Here is a 19,432-nt window from a genome sequence, read left to right as displayed (position 1 = left end):
AAGGACTTGTATCAGCTTGAACTCAATGGGCTTAGTTTAAATGAAAATAGATTTCTAGGTACTAAATACATCTGGTCATGAAGCAGGCCAAAAAATTTACTCATAACTACACATCATTTTCTACATAAAAGCAAAGATATCAAAAGTCACCCTAAGAGTCACTGAGAAGAATAATTTTAGTAACCACTTCCAGGGATTAGAACCAGATCTAAATTGTGGAAAATCCCCAATAGTGAAGAAAGGGGGAACTACATTTCTTCCTGGACTTACCATGAGGTTAGGTCCTAATAAACCCATTGTTAAGTATCATAAATTGAAAATGCATTTAAAACACCTAACCTACAAAACATCATAGTTTAGTGTAGCCTACATTAAATACGCTCAGAATATTTACATGAGCCTACACTTGGGCAAAGTCATGTAACACAAAGCCTATTTGATAATAAAGTGTTGAGTATTTTATGTAATTTATTGAATACTGTACCGAAAGTGAAAAACAGAACAGTTGTATGGGTACAGAATGATTGTAAGTGTATTCGTGTGTACCCTCATGATCCTGTGGCTGAGTGTGAGCTGTGGCTCCTGCAGCTGTCCAACATCACCTGAGAGGATTGTATTGCATATTACTAGCCAGGGCAAAGATAAAATTCAGAATTGGAAGTACAGTAGATGCCTGTACTGAATGCCTATCACTTTTGAACCACCATAAGGTCAAAATATCCTAAGTCAAATGGTAGTAAGTTGGAGACTGTCAGTAGTAAGTCTTGATTGGCTGGACTTCAGAGTTTCTACAGAGAAGAAATTGTCAAATGCCCTCATTTCCTCCCTCCTTAATTTTTGAATGGCAGCGTCTATTGGTCTATTGTTATTTTCCTGCACCTGTCTCACAACTCTCTGTAGGGTTTTCTGGGAGCAGTTGTCTTTTTCTTGTCCAGGCTTCAGCACTAAAAAGGTGCTCTTTAGGTATATAGCTTGAGGAACCTTATCAGAAGCTGGAATTCATTTAGTTGAATAAATTCTGAAATTTAAACCTGACCCTGACAACATGATGAGATAAGGTTTTGGAAGCCTTGGGAAGGGGAGAGTGAATTTTGCATGTGGAAAAGACGTGAAGCATTAGGAAACAAAAGGAGGATAGTTCCATACTATATAACAGCTGGTATTCAACAAATCATACTCTTGTTTACAACTCCTATGCTCACACTTTGATGATGTGTTTATTCACATGACTTTATTTAACCAGTTGGACATTGCAAGTGTGATGATAAAAGTCTTGGTAAGTATGTACACATCGGAGCTTCCATTTATAAGATTCCCTCTTAGAAGCCAGTAGTCACATAAATGAGCTCCACTACACCACATGGAACAAAATAATTGTCAAGCTAAGTCAAGGTAGCACACATAGTCATGACAAATATTACACTGTTGATGTTTTATGCCATTACATTTGGGTTTGATTTGTTATTCAGCAACAGATAACTGAAACAAAAATAGAAGTAATAAAATGGATAGCCATTCTTTCTACTTTTTCAGGCTCAAATTTAGCCTATTAAATAATTTATGAAGTTATATATTATGAAACCATTGACTTTACTTATGGTTTGTCTCTAAAGGATATGAAATAGCTGCCTAACACAGTGCTGAAATATGGCAGCTATAGAGATAATCATAGCTACCATTCTTTTGGCATTTTGTGTGGTAGACACTGCTTAAAGAACTTCATAAACATTATCTCAATAAATCCTTACATAGGGGCTTCCCTGGTGGCGCAGTGGTTGAGACTCCGCCTGCTGATGCAGGGGACACGGGTTCGTGCCCCGGTCCAGGAAGATCACACATGCCGCGGAGCGGCTGGACCCATGAGCCATGGCCGCTGAGCCTGCGTGTCCGGAGCCTGTGCTCCACAACGGGAGAGGCCACAACAGTGAGAGGCCTGTGTACCGCAAAAAAAAAAAAAAATTAATTAAAAAAATAGATCAATAAAAATAAATCCTTACATCGACTCTTGGAGATAAATATTACTCACTTTAGAATCATTATTTTATTGATGAGAAAGTCAAACTCTAAATTTGTATATAAATTGCTCAAGTTCAGAGCTAGCAATAGGTAGGAATTGGTATGTGAGCCTGGGTGTATTCTAATTCCAATATCTAGGTTCTTACCTATTTCCTAGTATTACTTCAATGATCCCAGTTCTATTCCCACTGCAATTTTGTGGGCAATTCTTCCTTCATCTTTTTCTTTCTTTTTTTTTTTTCTTTCCTGGTGAGTAAAAATGTGAATTTCTTGGTTTCTGAGTTAGTGAAAGTTGCATTTATGCTTTTAAGAGAGTGTTTTCATTAGAATTGGAAGGGGAGCTTCACATAATCAAAATTGATGATAAAGCTTCTGCAACCCCCCTTGAGTGATCTTGAGTATGTATTTTACAAAGTTTGGGTCCTTGCTTACAAATAAGATGATTGTTTTCTTCTCCCAGTCAATGCCTCTAAGTATAAAGAAAATTACAACTTCCATCTAAAACTCTCCATTTATAAACGACCCTTCCATGAGAATTTGTAATGATTTGATCTCCAGATGTGATAGTATACAAATGTTTTGGATTGATTTTGGTAATCATTTTTTCTTCTATATATTCTTTCTTCAATCTTGCCAGTCAGTTTCAGACATTGATCATGCTTGTGATAGGTGAAAGGAAGATTAAACTGATCCAGTAGGGAATGTGAAAATTGGAGATGGAAGAGGAGACGTTGATATGAACTGAATCATCAAGTTAATCTTTTTCCAAACACTAGCATGCCTTAATACTAGAAACATCTGCCTTGATAGCCTGCTGGATTAATAAAAATTCACAGTAAATTAAATTTTGATTAAATTTTATATTATTCTAGTACAGTTGTCTCTCCCAACTTAAGTTATCCAGGTAATTTGTAATACTCAAATGTATATATTTTGTTTTGGAGAACAAAGCTATCTATGCCAAGGATAAGTATGTATACAAGACACTGCACATAGAGAATATTATTTTTATTTTGAGAACATTCTAAGTTGTGTATTGAAAAAAAATCTTTCAAAAAAAAGAAATTTAAAAACAAATTTAAAGTGCTGACTCCGTGTATGACATGAATCTTAGGAGACATACGTTCATTACTTGCACCACAAGTAAAGAGGATTTATGGAGGCAGTGGCTTGGGTTAGAAAGAAATTCTAAAATATTGATATTAACAGGATTAACTAGTCAATTCTCTTCATGTATCAGCGATTTGGTTTTGGTCTATTTCTCATGACATATTTTGCATTTTATTACAGCTATTCTTTCATTAAATATGATACTAAGAGAACAAACACAAAATATATTTGTCCCCATTTTTCACCCTTCAAAGCTTAGTTGTTATTTTTATTCTATATGTATATGTATTTTGGGCAATTTGTAAACCTTATATTGAAAATCGCCCCCTTGTGAAAATTCGGCTTTTTTTTCATTTTAAGAATGAGTTAAATTTACACTGGTTATAAAAGTAAAAAGAAAGAAAACACTTTGTAAAAACTTATGAGATGTTATTAGCTTCTCTTCTCTTTTAACTCACAAAATCCTAAAAGAAGATAATCTATATGAGAAATAAAATTCCAACATGAACTAGAAGTGAATACTGGTTTATCATTAAAAGTGTGTCTTAAAAAAAATTATAAATACACATTAAAAAAAAAAGAAAGTGTGTCTTTTAGGGCTTCCCTGGTGGTGCAGTGGTTGAGAGTCCTCCTGCCGATGCAGGGGACACGGGTTCGTGTCCCGGTCCGGGAAGATCCCATATGCCTCGGAGCGGCTAGGCCCGTGAGCCATGGCCGCTGAGCCTGCGCGTCCGGAGCCTGTGCTCCGCGACGGGAGAGGCCACAGCAGTGAGAGGCCCGCGTACCGCAAAAAACAAAAACAAAAGTGTGTCTTTTAACCCAGTGCGTATCAAATTTTTGTGTACGTCAGAATTACCAGAAAGGTTTGTTAAAAGACAGACCCTGGGCGCTTCTCCCAGATTATTTGGATTTACTAGGTCCGTGATTGGGTCCAGAAGCTGACATTTCTAACAAGTTCCCAGGTGGTGCTGATGCTGCTCATTTGGGGGCCACGTTCTGAGGACCACTGCTCTTACCAACTGTTTATTCATTAAATTCTCTGACTGGGCACAGTGTACTATAGAAGCCAAAAGACTGTGACTCAGGGTGAGGCAAGATGACATAAAGCATTCTCTTCTTTTGACTATATAGAGATAAGTTTGGCATTTTTTTTTTTTTAAATACAAAATATTTGTCAAGTCATAAGCTCTCTCACTGCAGAGATATTATTCAAAATAAATATAAATGCAACACTTTATTAAAGTAAAAGTATTTTTACTATTAATATACAAATGGCAAAGAGTGACAATTTTGATATACTGTAAGCCATACTTTCAATGTCTCTCATAAATACAAAACTTCAACATTTGCAGTATAATTTTTACAGTTTAGACATATATATACAGCATTTCGTAGGAACATACTCTATTGAAACAATAAGAAAACTTTGTGGTAGCTAACTTAAGAATATAGAATTTGAATGGCATATATAAGTTAAAGAAAATAAAAGGCAGCATGTATTAATGTATACTGAACACAGCATAGAATTCACATACCAAAAAAATAAGATTTTATTTTTAATCTTTATTTCTAAGTTCACAGATACCTAACAGAGTTTAGAGGCAAATGCTAAACCATGAACATTCCTTTAAGAATTGGAACAGATATGTTTCCTCTTAACAGTACCATTTATTTTACACGATGCTTGTTGTTCTTAAAAAAAAAAAAATCCTACTTGCAAAACTGAATCATAGGTTCTATCTATGTTAACCCTCTCTTCTGGATTTCTCCTTTGGATCAGTATAATTGGCCTTAATTTTTATCTACACAATCTTCTTTGTCCCTGCTCCAACACTTCTCATACTAAGATCCTTCTTACCTACTCCAAATGGTCTGCTTGCCTTTCTGGATTCTTTCAGTTATTTGCTCCTCTATTCTCCTATGCCTGGTTGTGATTTGAAATGCTCCAACAGTCATTGCTTTGCTTATTCTTTTCCAAGGAAGGCTAAAACCAGATGCTAAAAGATATACATTTTAATTTTGGAAAACAATTAAAATAAGTGGTAATATTAAATTTGTATGGGCAATCTTTATATTAATTATGAACATCATGTGATCAAAATTCTGAAAATATTATTAAAAAATTAAAGTGGTGATACCAATTAATGTAGTTAAGGTATTGATAAAATCCTATAGTGAATAATAAACTATTTTTCTAAGACTATTAAATATGTTATCAAATAAATATTAAGCATTGCATATAATATGAATCTATGAGGAGAAATTATTAGCACTCTGTATAATGTTGTTAAATAGCTGCATCGACATGGGAAAATGCAATTTTTAAAAAAGGAGAAGAGGGACTTGGAAGGAAATTATATTTGTTCAGCAACTACTACATCTAGGCTCAGTTACACATGTAGTCATTGCATCTCAGAACATTATTAAGCCTGTGAGTAGACTTTTTTGAGAGATTTTCATTTCAGGATTGAAGCACTTCATTTCTGTGACCTTCCACAGTTGAATTTTGGCATATGCTAACACATACGTATGTGATTTCAGTGTGAAAGACAATGCAATAATGCTTCAAAAGTTAATAAGAAGATGCAAATCTTTTCTCTCTAAAGATAAGTAATGCAAACCATCTCATTTAAAAAGTGTATTTTCATCCACTCATAAAGTCTGTTGAATAAGCACTTGGAGGGATTGGAGTTGAGCATTTACATTATTCTCTGTGAAAAAGAATATTGCGAATTTAATAAGTAATTATAATATGCTATTCCACTATTTCCTAAAATTAAGAAATGGAGATTATTCTTCCTATTGCTTCAGTTGTAGATATTTTCATCAGTGTATCTTATCATCAACAATGAAGGATGATTTATGATCCCCAATCAAATACAGAAGAGGAATAATGTAGACTCAAGTGACACCACAATAATTTACCTTATTTTAAAAAGTGTCTGTTGTCTTTGTCTTACAACTAGTAAAACTCAATTTCAACAATATCTAGAATGTATTTATTGTCTAGAACAACAGGAACAAATTAAGTATATTTTGTGTGTGCATTAAAAGAATTGCTTTGCCATAAGTGGAAATAAGTTACACAGTATAATTTGTTTCATTGAGATTTTGTATTGATGGTGAAGTAGTCTGAACTGAGCTTATTCACTAACTGTAAATAAGAGAGTATCATACAAGTGTCATAGATATAAGCAAAATATATCAAGAAAGATTGCAGTATTTTTTTTCTTTTAATAAAGCAGAATGTCATGCTAATCCAAAGGCACAAATACATCTTAAATATTTAAAATAAGAAGCATAAACTTAAGGTGTGAGTATAAAGTTCCAATTAATTGTTGGCACTCAAATAATTTGATTAATAAAAACTTTCTATTTATATAAATGTTTAATTCAAAGATCAAGGTTCATGTAAACTTTGCTGGATCAAATAGTCTTTGAAAAAATGTTTTTATAGGTATTAATAGTAAAAACTGAAGTAAAGCTCGAGAAACATTACATTAATGTTAGACATTAGTATCAATAGAATGGCCATAAATCAACCCATGAAAATAATAAATCAAAATTCTTACATTTCTTTGCAGATCATTGTAAAATATGTTGATACATTAATTTGTGCCAGTTTTAAAAACAAAATACTGCTAAAATGCTGATATTATTGTTCCCTCTTATATTTTATTGAATATAGATTGTCATTGCCTAATTGCACATAACCTATCAAGAAATACCAATATTTTCAGTGATATCTTTGCTTCTTTGTTTAAAGTAGCATAGGGTTCTGATTATTTAACATTACTTATATTCAGTTCAATATTTTGACATTTTATACTAATGTTTAAGTGTACTCTTAGACAGTAAAAATAGCATTTATACAGTTGTATGGATATGTTTAGTCTAGAATAAGAATGAAAAATAAGAAACAGATCATTTTAGTTCTACTCATATTTTACAATTTACTACACGCCAGCTCTTATTTGGAAACTTTTATAAGTAGAGTCATTTGGAGCGTTCCATTGAAATGTAAAAAGAAAAAAGTGATGTTTATCACAGTATTGCCTTGCTCTTGTGGGGCCTAGAGTTCAAGGACAAGAGATAAGGACCACTCAGACAATTGAAACAGTGCATTTGAAACAGTCTGTTTACAGTTAGTTCCAGATTATCTGTTAACGTCAGATCATTACTCCACATTAGTGGCAAGAAATTTAACAGCATACATATGTATATATATGTGTGTATATATATATATATGAAATATTTAATTAAACTGCTTTACATAGAAAGCCCAAAGAAATGCGAAAAACAGAACTTTCACATTGAGGGAAAAACAATCTTTGTTTTTTATTATGATTTCTCTGCTTTTGAAGTATAATGTAGATATAACAATAGTAAACATGCTAAATTGCTTTCTCAGTTTTCCTAATTCTTTTACCGTAATTACTTTAAAATCCCGTAGCCCTATCCAGGAAAAATTAATGTCCATGCCTATTGCTTCATGGACACTTTGCTAAGCTTGGTTACTCTGCACAAACCAATTCAAGTATTTTGATTAGTTTTAACACATTCATGCAAAAGAGAAAAAAACAGTAAAATAAAGCAAACAGATGATCGGACAAACATAACTTAAACAGCAACAATCAAATCCATCAAAAGACCAGTTGGATAATTCCTATGCAAATTCCTAGGTAGGCACAGGAATTTTTTTCTTCAGAATATTCCTGAAAATATAGCAAGGAGAGATTCCTACATCATATAACCCTATAAATTATGGCAAGGACACTGTAGAGATTTAGTGTCTGAACGTGCAGATGGGCACGTTCTGTCCTCTGATAACCATAGTTTTGGAGAATGAGTTAGTTGTCTCTCCTTGGTTGACAGTTTCAAGTACTTTGTAAATAAAAGTGTTCATGAGTGACATTAATATTACATTTAATATTTGTCAAATAATCTCCATAGAGAGATACCCTAAATCAGGTCACTCTGCACTGTTAAGACTTTCCTCCAATGTTCTATTGGTCTGCGTTCCATAACCAGTGCATGTTTGAGCTATGATACCACCTGAAACAAGAAGTTATGAATGCGATGGGGCCTAAAGAAACCTTTGGCTCTCTAGGGTAAGAAATAATCTAAAACCTGCTTCCAATTGGTATGTATATTTATAACCATACATTTTTTTTTTTTTACCTTACATATAAGTGAAAATCATGTTTCAGCCTTTTACCTCTGGGAGCTTGCATAGCTTGGACATTAATAAATATTTTATTCTGGTATATATTACTAATAAGTGACATTAGAAAGTTTGTGTTGAATAGTTCAGGAATTTCTTCAACCCAAGTTTTTTATAAAAATCTTAAAATGACTTCTAGCTACAACATCCAGAATAAAAACAGATAGTGGCAATTCAATTGTTTATCATTGACACTTTTATGGCAATGTCTAAATGTCAATTTCTCCATAATTTAACCACTAAGGATTTTAATTCCCATTAGCCAGTTACATATAAGGATTGACCTATAACACTGGGAAAATGATTTTTTAAACAAAGATTATCTAAAACAATGGGCAAAAATGTATCTGAGGATATGATTCAAAGCATTTGAACATTAAAGACTCATTTATTGATAAAATTATTTTAAAGAGTAAAAGGTAATCACATATTTATAAGTATATCAAGACAACATTGATATTGTTCCCATTTCAATTTACTTTATTTGAAGCTGAGGGCAGAAATCAATATTATTTTCACTTGCAATACATTTTCTTTGTGTGTAATCCACTGTGAGTGAATATGGCATATATAAGAGATAGAGATTTATGGAATCTTTCTAATCTAATTTTACACACAACTAATATTCGTTTAAATGGGTAACAATTTTGATCTGGCACTTCAGTCTATTAAAAATTCAACTTTGAAATAGCATTGTAATTATAACTTAAAAAGAGTTTTCCAAAGTTTCTCTCAATATTTAACATCTGCTAAAGATAACTGGCTCCTTCAAGCCTAAGTTCCCTGAAATTCTCTGGATGAAAAGTGTAACCTTTATTAAGTATTTTCATCTTAAACTGAAATCCACTTTAATAATCTATTTGCCCAAGATTGGATTAAAAAACATGCAGGGCTTTCTTATATATTTAGCTCACAAAGATTTTGTTTTCTTTGTTTTTTCTTAAACCCCTACTTGTGGAGAGGTTGTGTTATGAAATATACTTCTTAAGAAATAGAGCACTTTATCCATAAAATAAATTGCAGTACTTCAATCATAGAATCAAATTGATACCAAAGAGTTGGTGCTGGTCAGGTCTCTATATTGAAATTCATAACAAAAGAAACAACAACAGCAACAACACAACAACAAAAGGAAATGGACCATGAGCAGGAGTATTTGATCATATGTATATGTGTACAAGGTATTCCAAGCTAGAAGTTTCCCAAGAAATTAAGGTCAATGGAATAGTTTTGGTCATAGGGTCACTGCAATCTAAATGCTCTTTGTAGCATTCGTTGTTAAAGACTCTGTGATCTTGGTGTTATGCTTTGCTGTCGTCTTCTTTTGATTGAATGATGTCGTTAGAAACCTTAATTTCTATAGTTTCTGGATTTAGGACTTCTTTCCCATTTTCTTCTTTTAAAGGCAATTTTCTGAAAGAGAATAAAAAAATAAACAATTGGCTGAGGCACTTTAAGTGGTATCTCTTAATATTTAAGTTATTGCTTTGTAGAAGAAAATAGAGTACCATTATTAGAATGAAAAAAAATCAGATTTGTTAAATATCAAATTGACAGAAATATAATCTAAAAGATAATAATACAATATTGTCTACTGTGAAAATGTGATGTAATGAATAATAATGAATGAAACAATATATTTTTAGATTTGGATGCACCAAATTGTTCATTATAGGGTGGCTTTGGTTTAATAACCCTCTGATGTATTAAAAATATAATGAAGTGTTTTGGAATATGAAAAAGCCAAAATAATTTTATATGTTAACTAGCTGATTTACTAGTACTCCGTTTTTTTTTAAGTAAAAACAATCAACAGATGCTGCCATATCTGTTACATAAAATTCAAAAGCTGGGTGAATTAGTAATATTCTTTGGAACTTAATTCAAATAGATATATTTCAGGACTTTTCCACTTTTTTATATTTATTATATATGTTTCTTTAATTGGTCTCTTTTCACTATTATTTTTTCTTGATACTTTTGTAATATTTATAGCAATTTGTTGAGAGTTTCCAATTGTAACCTATGAAGCAATAACAACCTTTGTTTCTTAATATTAAGACAGCTTTACAAATCATACTATGATGACAATAAATCAAGATTTCGAGTTTTTTCTACCAGCCTAAACTCAATGCTTTATTATTACATCTTGTGCATATGGCTTTGAAGGCAGTATTTCCTCCTTTGACAAAATAATATTTTCACATCAAAAAAATTAAGTTACAAATAGAATTCTAACTCACCTCTGTGACTGCAGCCTCACCATTTTATGGAGTAGTGAATGCTACTATGCTAGTTCCTCTGGGGTTTATTTGTAATTTATTTTATGTTTCTGAATGAGAAGAGAAAGCCATGTCTTCGGAAAGTCAAAGCTATTATATGAAAACTAACCAACCGAAAGTAAGTTATTTCATTGCTGGAGTGAAGTAACATCTACTTTGTACCTACTAGGACAGGCTCTCTTTTATGTTTATTATAAGTAGTGCATTCAGAGTTCTTTTCTCCCATTCCCAAATACTGAAAACTTTGATAATAAAGGATTATAAAAAACAATGGGTTATTTCTAGCAGCAAAGTATACAGAAATTTAGAGCTTGAATGAGAGGTTAGCATAATGCTTAATATATCTCTTACTCACAAAACTATGTATTAAATTTGTAATTAACCAGTGTTTTCAACTAATTCTTGGATGGTGTATTTTTGCTTATATATTTATTCACTATTTATATTTATGTTAAATTGTATTTTTAAAGATTACTGTTAATGCTATTATTTTTATGTTGAGTATTCTTTTCTTTAATTGAGAACCAGAGTAGTTATGAAATCATCTTGTTTTGGTTTGGTTTGGTTTGGTTTGGTTTCAAAATACGGCCCATTCTATGTAAGGGCATTTTCTTAACTAGTCTTCATACACACCATTATATCATAGTCAGTGTTAATTAATAGATAGGAATTGTTTTGTTGTGTAATATTTTACTTCATTAAAAAGACTTCTGATTTCCAAAGGGAAGTGTATAGGTGTGTTTATTTCACACTATTTCTGTTCTAGACTGTCATATTCATATTCAAATCAATAACTAATTTTCTGACACATTTTTATTTCAGTAAAAATCAATCACATTTTGCAAGTATCACTTTCTTAAACAATAAGATTAGTGTAGGAAAATCCAACTTTTTGACATGCTTTCATCATTTTGATATTTTTACATAAACTTATGGGTATATGTGTGAACAGGAGATTTTTCTCTGACGATACAAAATCTTCATGTGAAATATCTCAATAGAAAATGGATTTTAGATATTCACATGTACTTTCATTGAAGAAGAAACATTGTTTTTAAAATGATGTTATTTGTCAATATATGCTACAAATAATGACAATGTGTTCATCATTTTACAAATACTTATCCAAGAATAATTAAGCATTTCAAGCTACATACTCAGGTTCTGTTAGTGGTGTAGTTTCATTTGGCTCATTTACTGGGCTCCCATCTTCATGATTAGTAATTCTTTCATCCTCTGTTCTCATCTCCACTATTGGTTCTTTTGATCCATCTTTCCTAGAAAAATAAAGAAAAAAAAAACAACCCTTACCTATGAAATGTAAAAAAAGATGCATTATGGAACATGGTTAAAATCTCTACAAAATCTCGCTACCCATGGATTCTGATCCAGCTTGGTCAGACTAAGAATACCACTAAGAATATTTTTTCCATTTAAATTCATTTAGCCATATATTGTTCAGAAAAAATAGAAAGAAGAAATTCCATTTTGTCTAGAATTCTTTTCCTCATCAAAATTTTGTTAAATATTTCACAAAAGTAGTTCAAATTTTCAATTTGTTTATGCAGTTTCTTTTGGAAAATAAATGAAAATTATTTCATTAAATAAAAGTTATGATATGAAGTAACTTCTTCCCCCTAATTAGCCATACACATACACATTTAAATATATATTTTTTATTTTAAAAATAAAATGATGCTATTTTAAAAATAACATCAAATAAAAACATGTTTTATTTGAAAAATAACATTGCTTCTATATCAAAATTTGGAAGATAAAATTTATATAAGATACTTTATATATGTTTATATAAGATACTTTTAGCTTCAAATGTCTCTGAATTTATATGATTTTAACTATAATGTAACCATTGACATATTTAATATATTTAGGTTTTTAAGAAAATAGTTTAAAAAGAATAATATTGTAACATATATGCATTATTATTTTCACTTATAATTTCTTATCCATGTCATTTTGTTACATGTCTAAAATCTAAAATTAAGTGTAATTTATAATTTTGAGTAGAAATTTTACTACAAGGTTTTGTAGCACAAAAAAATAAACGAAAGAAAGCCATTTGCTGATGATAAAGAATGAAGTGAGATATAAGGGTTGAGAATGATGTACTCATCATACAGATTTCAAATATGGCACTCGAAAAAAATTAGGAAGGAATGGGTGTTTTCAACTACCCAGGAATATAGTCTTACGATACAATCCCACGGTTGTGCCCTATGTATTTACCCAAATGAACTGAAAACTTATATCCACAAAAAAATCTGTGCATGAATCTGTACAGAAGTTCTATTCATAATTGCCAAAAATTGGAACAAACTGAGATGTCTTTCAATAGGTAAATGGATAAACAAACTGTGGTACATCCATACAGTTGAATATTACTCAGCAATAAAGAGAAGTGAACTATTAAGCCAAAGAAAGACATAGAAGAACTTTAAATGCATATTGCTAAGGTAAATAAGCCAGTCTGAAAATGTTACATACTGTGTAATTCCAACTAAATGACGTTCTGGAAAAAAAACAAAACTATAGAGACAGTAGAAAGATCAGTGGTTGTCAGGGGTTCAGGATGAGGGAGTGAGAGCAGGACATAATGGTGAAGCACTGGTCATATTAGGGCAGTGAGCGTATCCTATTTGATACTGTAGTGGTTTCATCATCATATGGTGATGGAATTAGTTCTTTAAAGTCAAGTAAACTAGGATTACATTTAAAATAATGCAAACAAACAAACAAAAAAAAACCCAACAATGGCTCAAATATTTAACAGACCTCACAAATGCTGAGACCTGAAAAGAAAAATATTAAGGCTAATAAAACACTTTGATCAGGTGGCAGGTTGTTGCTTTTGTTTGAGTATGTAGGTACCTCACATAAACACATAAAATTTTGAAGAAAATCCAGAAGTCAACAGTGAAGAACTCTTTTTACATCTTTAAAATTCAAATGTCTGTTGGAGTTGGTGGTTCAAACATATTTAACAACATCCTCTGTTTTGGGGCTCCAAGGAAGCAAGATCTATATAATAGTAGAGATGATGAAGAAGCACTTCACCATTAGATTTTAGTTTAGTTTTTTTTTTTTTTTCTTGGTTGTTTGCTGTTGTTGTTATTCTTCAATTGATTCTTTTAAAACATTCTTCATGATACCAATGCTCTTGATGACATAGTGGATGATACTGTTTGAAAAGCATGGCTATTGATGATTCAAAACATCATCAAGATGAGCAGCAAATTGATTCAAAAACCAGATTATATTTTTAATTGTTTTAATAACAGGTACAGATCTGTGATGAAATGAAACAGAATGCAAAGAAAAGATAGAAAAGATAGTGAATTTGGATTTTAATTGTATACTTTCTTACCAAAAATAAACAGATAAGCAAAGAACTTTAAACTAGAAAGGATAAAATAAACATTATCGAAAAGAAATGAAGGAGTAACATGAGAAAATTGTGAGTTGTCCTAAAATCTTTATTTTTGGTTTTAATGATCTTTTTTTATTTTTAGCTTGTTAGCATACAGTACAGAATAATACAAAAGGGTAGAGAGGGAAAAGTGACTCTCCCTTCCACTGTCTGTAGGATATTTAGTTATCTATCAGAGAGACAATTACTGTTGCAAATTTTTGCCTTGTTTCCAAGAGATACTGTAGGCATATGCCAGCATGTATGTGTGAAAGTGAATTATTTTTAAACAAAGGATAGCATACTAACTGTGTGTAATTTTGCCTTTTCAGTTTACACTAGGTATTAGCTGGAAGCCATAAAAGAGCATTTAGAGCTGCCTCAATCTTTTTCATGGTGCATATTTTCCCATTGTATATATTCACCATGATGTATTTGAAGTCTTTAACTGACAAACATTTAGGTTGTTTCCAACTTTTCCTATTACAATAAATACTATCTGAAGCACACATATAACCTACATGAGTCTAATTCCTATTCTGTATAAATTACACTTAATTATTCTTCTAGTGATATCAGAATAATTACCAATATGGAATTATAAAGAGTGACAAAGCAATATTTTGTTTAAATTGGCATAAAATATATGCTAAAATTTATAGAAAATTTTACAATTTATAAACTGGTAAACATAGAAATTCTGGCCAGATTTCTAGAACTGATTATTAAGCAGAAAATGATGACAAGTGTAGCAGAGCAGTTGAGAGGATGTGTCCTAGAACCAACCTGGCTGGCTCTCCCAACTCCCTGCATAAACATTTCTGGCTTGGTTAGTAAAACAGAGAAGCTAAAGATACCAAACTAATTTCTGCTGTGTCCTTAGAATAGTGTCTTACATACATGCAGTACTCAATCAGTGTTAACTGTCATCACCATCCTAGGAGGGCAAGGAGGATTTATGTTAGGAAATATACTACTAAAACTTGCAACTTGAACAAATTAAATAAGAGCAAAGTGAAAATATCTTGATGCAAACTGAGAAAGAATATTTTATACAGTTGATCAATTCTTAAATGAAAATGTAAAGTTCATATAAATAATGGCATCACTAGCATAATCCAAACTTTGGGATAGATTGGGGAAAATATTTGCAACAAATGCAACATCAAATGATTAAGGGTCACATTATATAATCAACAAGTGAAAGAAAAGTCAAATGACTCTATGAAAATGTGTAAAAAATATGAACAGGAAATTCCAAGAAGAATAAAGTGACCAAAAGAAAATCATAAAACAAATAAGCTCAGACTCAACCCCGATTAGAAAAATGCAAATTTTAAATGATATTTTTCACTTATTGTATTGAAAAATAAACTGATAATAGTCAGTGTTTGAGAAGCACTGTAGGAAATATATGTTCTGTGATTATTTGGGATGAGAATTGGGAAATACATACTCGTACATTTACAACAGGATTGATGTAAAAACGAAGTTCAAAACAGCATAATATACTTTAATATTATAAAGATATTGAAAGTCTTATCTAAACTTTAATAATAGAGAAGTGGGAAAATATACTATGATATATAATATTATGGAATACTGCTTATTTATTTTAAAAAAGAGTCAGAAACTCATGTACTGAAATGGGACATTTTGAAGCTGCATTGTTATGTGAGAAAAATTGCACACACACACATACATATACACATATGTACATATAAAAATCAGTGTGTGTATGTGTGAGGGGAGGTGTATGTTTGTGTGGTGTGTGAAGTCAGATGTAATTCTTACTTTTGCTTCTCTAGCTTTTTTCATGATTTTTTCTTTATTTTTGAATTTCTGTAGTTTGAAAATTACACGCTTAGGTGTAGTATTATTTTTGCTTAATTTTGATTTTTATCCTTCTTGGTATCTTCTGAACTTCCTGGATCTGTGGTTTCATGTCTGATATTAATTTGAGGATGTTCTCAGTTATTATTGTTTCAAATATTTCTCCTGTTCCTTTCTTTCTTTCTTTCTTCTTCTGATATTCCTATTGTGCATATGTTTAGCCTTTTGTAGTTGTCCTACAGAATTAGGTATTCTGTTTTCTTTTTTTTTTCAGTCTTTTTATTTGTTTGCTTTTTAGTTTTGACTTTTCTGTTAAGATCTTCTCAAGATTCTTTCCACAGCCATGTCTAGTCTTGCTAATAAGCTGATCAAAGAGATTTTTCATTTCTGTTATGGTGTTTTTGATCTCTAGCATTTATTTCAGATTCTTTCTTAGAATTTTCACCTCTGCTTACATTTCCCATCCCTTATTCCATGCTGTCTATCCATCAGAGTTCTTACCATAAAAAAAAAATATATATATATATTGGTCTGATGATTCCAACATCCCTGCCTTATCGAATCTGGTTCTGATGATTGCTCCATCTCTTCAAACTGAGTTTTGCCTTCAGTATGCCTTGTAAGTTTTTTCTTGATAGTGGGGCATGATGTACTGGCTAGAAGGAACTGCTAAATATAGGTCTTTAGTAATGAGGTGGTAAATTATGGTGTAAAGAAGATGCATTCCATAGTCCCATGATTCGGTCTCTGTCTTTTAGTGAGTCTGTGCCCCCGGACTATGAACTTCATAATTTTTTCTCATTTTTTTCCCCTTTAAGTGTAACAGGATGGTTAGAGTGGACTTGATTTGGGTACTTCCCTTCTCCGATGTGGCAGTAAAGCGGGCCAGAGCTATGTATCCCTCTTTTGCATGCTGAAAAGCCATTTACAGACACACACACACACACACACACACACACACACACACACACACACACACACACACACTTGACTAGTTACTTCCTATTCTTTTTAATATTTTAGTTCTTTCACAACTTGCTCAGCTAAGTCTGATTAAGTAAATTCATTCTTTTTTGAAAAGTAGTATTTACAACAGAAATTTCTTATTTATTTATCTATTTTATTGTTTTTTAATCGAAGTGTGTTTCCCATCACAGTAACTAGTTGATGGCAGGGACTAGTTTGCTTCCTCACAGTTGTATCTCTGGAGCTTAGATAGTGCCTGGTTATCTAGGTGTTCAATAAATATTTGCTATTGCAAATTAATGCTTGGGTAGATAAGAGTATACATAAAGTTTGGTAAAATAGTAATCTTTAACCATTTTATAACATAAACTATGAGAATTCAAGATAAATGTTAATTTACATTGAAAGCCAAATATGGAATATTCTAGGACTTTACACAATGCCATCTTGTATGCCATTGACTTTAATTTCTCTTTTTTTCTGCAATATAACGTTCTTTAAATAAGAATGCTCTATTTCTCCAAAGAAGATATACAGAATGCCAACAAACACATGAAAGAATGCTCAACATCATTAATCATTAGAGAAATGCAAATCAAAACTACAATGAGATATCATCTCACACCAGTCAGAATGGCCATCATCAAAAAATCTAGAAACAATAAATGCTGGAGAGGGTGTGGAGAAAAGGGGACACTCTTGCACTGCTGGTGGGAATGTGAATTGGTTCAGCCACTATGGAGAACAGTATGGAGGTTCCTTAAAAAACTACAAATAGAATTACCATATGACCCAGCAATCCCACTACTGGGCGTATACCCTGAGAAAACCAAAATTCAAAAAGAGTCATGTACCAAAATGTTCATTGCAGCTCTATTTACAATAGCCCGGAGATGGAAACAACCTAAGCGCCCATAATCAGATGAATGGATAAAGAAGATGTGGCACATATACACAATGGAATATTACTCAGCCTTAAAAAGAAATGAAATTGAGCTATTTGTAATGAGATGGATAGACCTAGAGTCTGTCATACAGAGTGAAGTAAGTCAGAAAGAAAAAGACAAATACCGTATGCTAACACATATATATGGAATTTAAGGAAAAAAATGTCATGAAGAACCTAGGGGTAAGACAGGAATAAAGACGCAGACCTACTGGAGAACGGACTTGAGGATATGGGGAGGGGGAAGGGTGAGTTTTGACAGGGCGAGAGAGAGTCATGGACATATACACACTAACAAACGTAGTAAGGTAGATAGCTGGGGGGAAGCAGCCGCAAGGCACAGGGATATTAGCTCGGGGCTTTGTGACAGCCTGGAGGGGTGGGATGGGGAGAGTGGGAGGGAGGGAGACGCAAGAGGGAAGACATATGGGAACATATGTATATGTATAGCTGATTCACTTTGTTATAAAGCAGAAACTAACACACCATTGTAAAGCAATTATACGCCAATAAAGATGTTAAAAAAAAAAATGCTCTAAGTGTTTAGTTAATGTGTTTTGTAAGAAATCTACATAGTCTTATAACTTGTGATAACATGAAAGGACTAGTCTTAAAATGCTTGGGGTCATATTTAGAAGCTAGTATATATCCAATTAATCAGATCAATTATTCCCTATTTCTCATTGAGGTTTTATTTTATTTTTTCCAATTTGAATAATGAATTTTTGAAAAAGAGTTGAAAACTGTTTTCCTAAGGCAGAGGAAATTGTGATTTAAAAACCTATGATGGACAACAAGCATGGAATGAACCATGTGTTTTCATCTTTCCAAGTCTTTAAGGTTAATTAAACTTGACAGGAATTACAAACAAAAGTGTTGGTGGATAAATTACCAATTAATAAAGTCAAATAAAAACAAACAGCGGAACTTAGATGTACCTCATTATTTTGCGTATGGTCATCAACATCCCTGTAATTAATTAAGACAAAAAAGTGAAGGTCCTTTTTGATTTCTCTCTTTCTTTCACCCCAAAGTTGAATCAGTCAGCAGTACTTGACTCTACTTCATCTATATTTGGGTGCTATACACTTTTATATGCCTATAGTACTACAGGCTTGGTACAGAAGACCATCATTTTCTACCTGGAATATTTCAAGATTTTCCTACCCAGTCTCCCTCATTCCAAATCTTTCCTTTTCACCTACCAACCCTCCAGCTATCCTTCTTCATAAGTAGCTAAATAAACCGTTAAAAAAACTTTTAGTTGCTTTCTATTTTAAAAATATTTCCTTACTTTGACCAAGAAGATTTAATACTTTTGTACTCAGATAATTCTCCCACCTGATTGGTACCACTCTCTTTCCCTGCCTCATTCCACTCAGATCCATTTTGCCTTTAAGTAACAAGCTCATTTCTGACTTAATGGCTTTTGTATTTATTGTTACATTGCTTAGAACGTTCCTCTCCTTGATCATTATATTTCTGGCTCTTTATCACTCACTCTTCAGCCTAAGTTTCATCTCCCTGGAGAAGTCTTTAATGACCCAACCTCTAGTAAAAATTGTCATTCTGTTTTTCATTTTTCTTAGTGCTTATCACTACCAGACATTTTCAATTTTAGTGTTGAT

At 32.1% G+C, this 19,432-nt stretch overlaps 1 protein-coding gene across 1 annotated transcript in view; it reads right to left on the bottom strand.

Moving 5' to 3' along the window:
• Positions 1 to 9,651: 9,651 nt before the first annotated feature.
• NCAM2 (neural cell adhesion molecule 2) overlaps positions 9,652 to 19,432 on the bottom strand; it is a 207,531-nt gene continuing 197,750 nt past the window's right edge. The window contains exons 17-18 of the mRNA XM_024732007.1: positions 11,790 to 11,909; positions 9,652 to 9,763 (exon numbers count right to left, since the gene is read on the bottom strand). Of these exons, the coding sequence (XP_024587775.1) occupies positions 9,652 to 9,763; positions 11,790 to 11,909 (232 nt within the window). The remainder of the gene's footprint in view (positions 9,764 to 11,789; positions 11,910 to 19,432) is intronic.

This window comes from Neophocaena asiaeorientalis, unplaced genomic scaffold (assembly GCF_003031525.2).
Source record: "Neophocaena asiaeorientalis asiaeorientalis breed wild unplaced genomic scaffold, Neophocaena_asiaeorientalis_V1.1 scaffold55, whole genome shotgun sequence".
Taxonomy (NCBI): domain Eukaryota; kingdom Metazoa; phylum Chordata; class Mammalia; order Artiodactyla; family Phocoenidae; genus Neophocaena; species Neophocaena asiaeorientalis.
The sequence above is the reverse complement of the archived record's forward strand: the minus strand, read 5'-3'. Positions and strand labels throughout refer to the sequence as shown.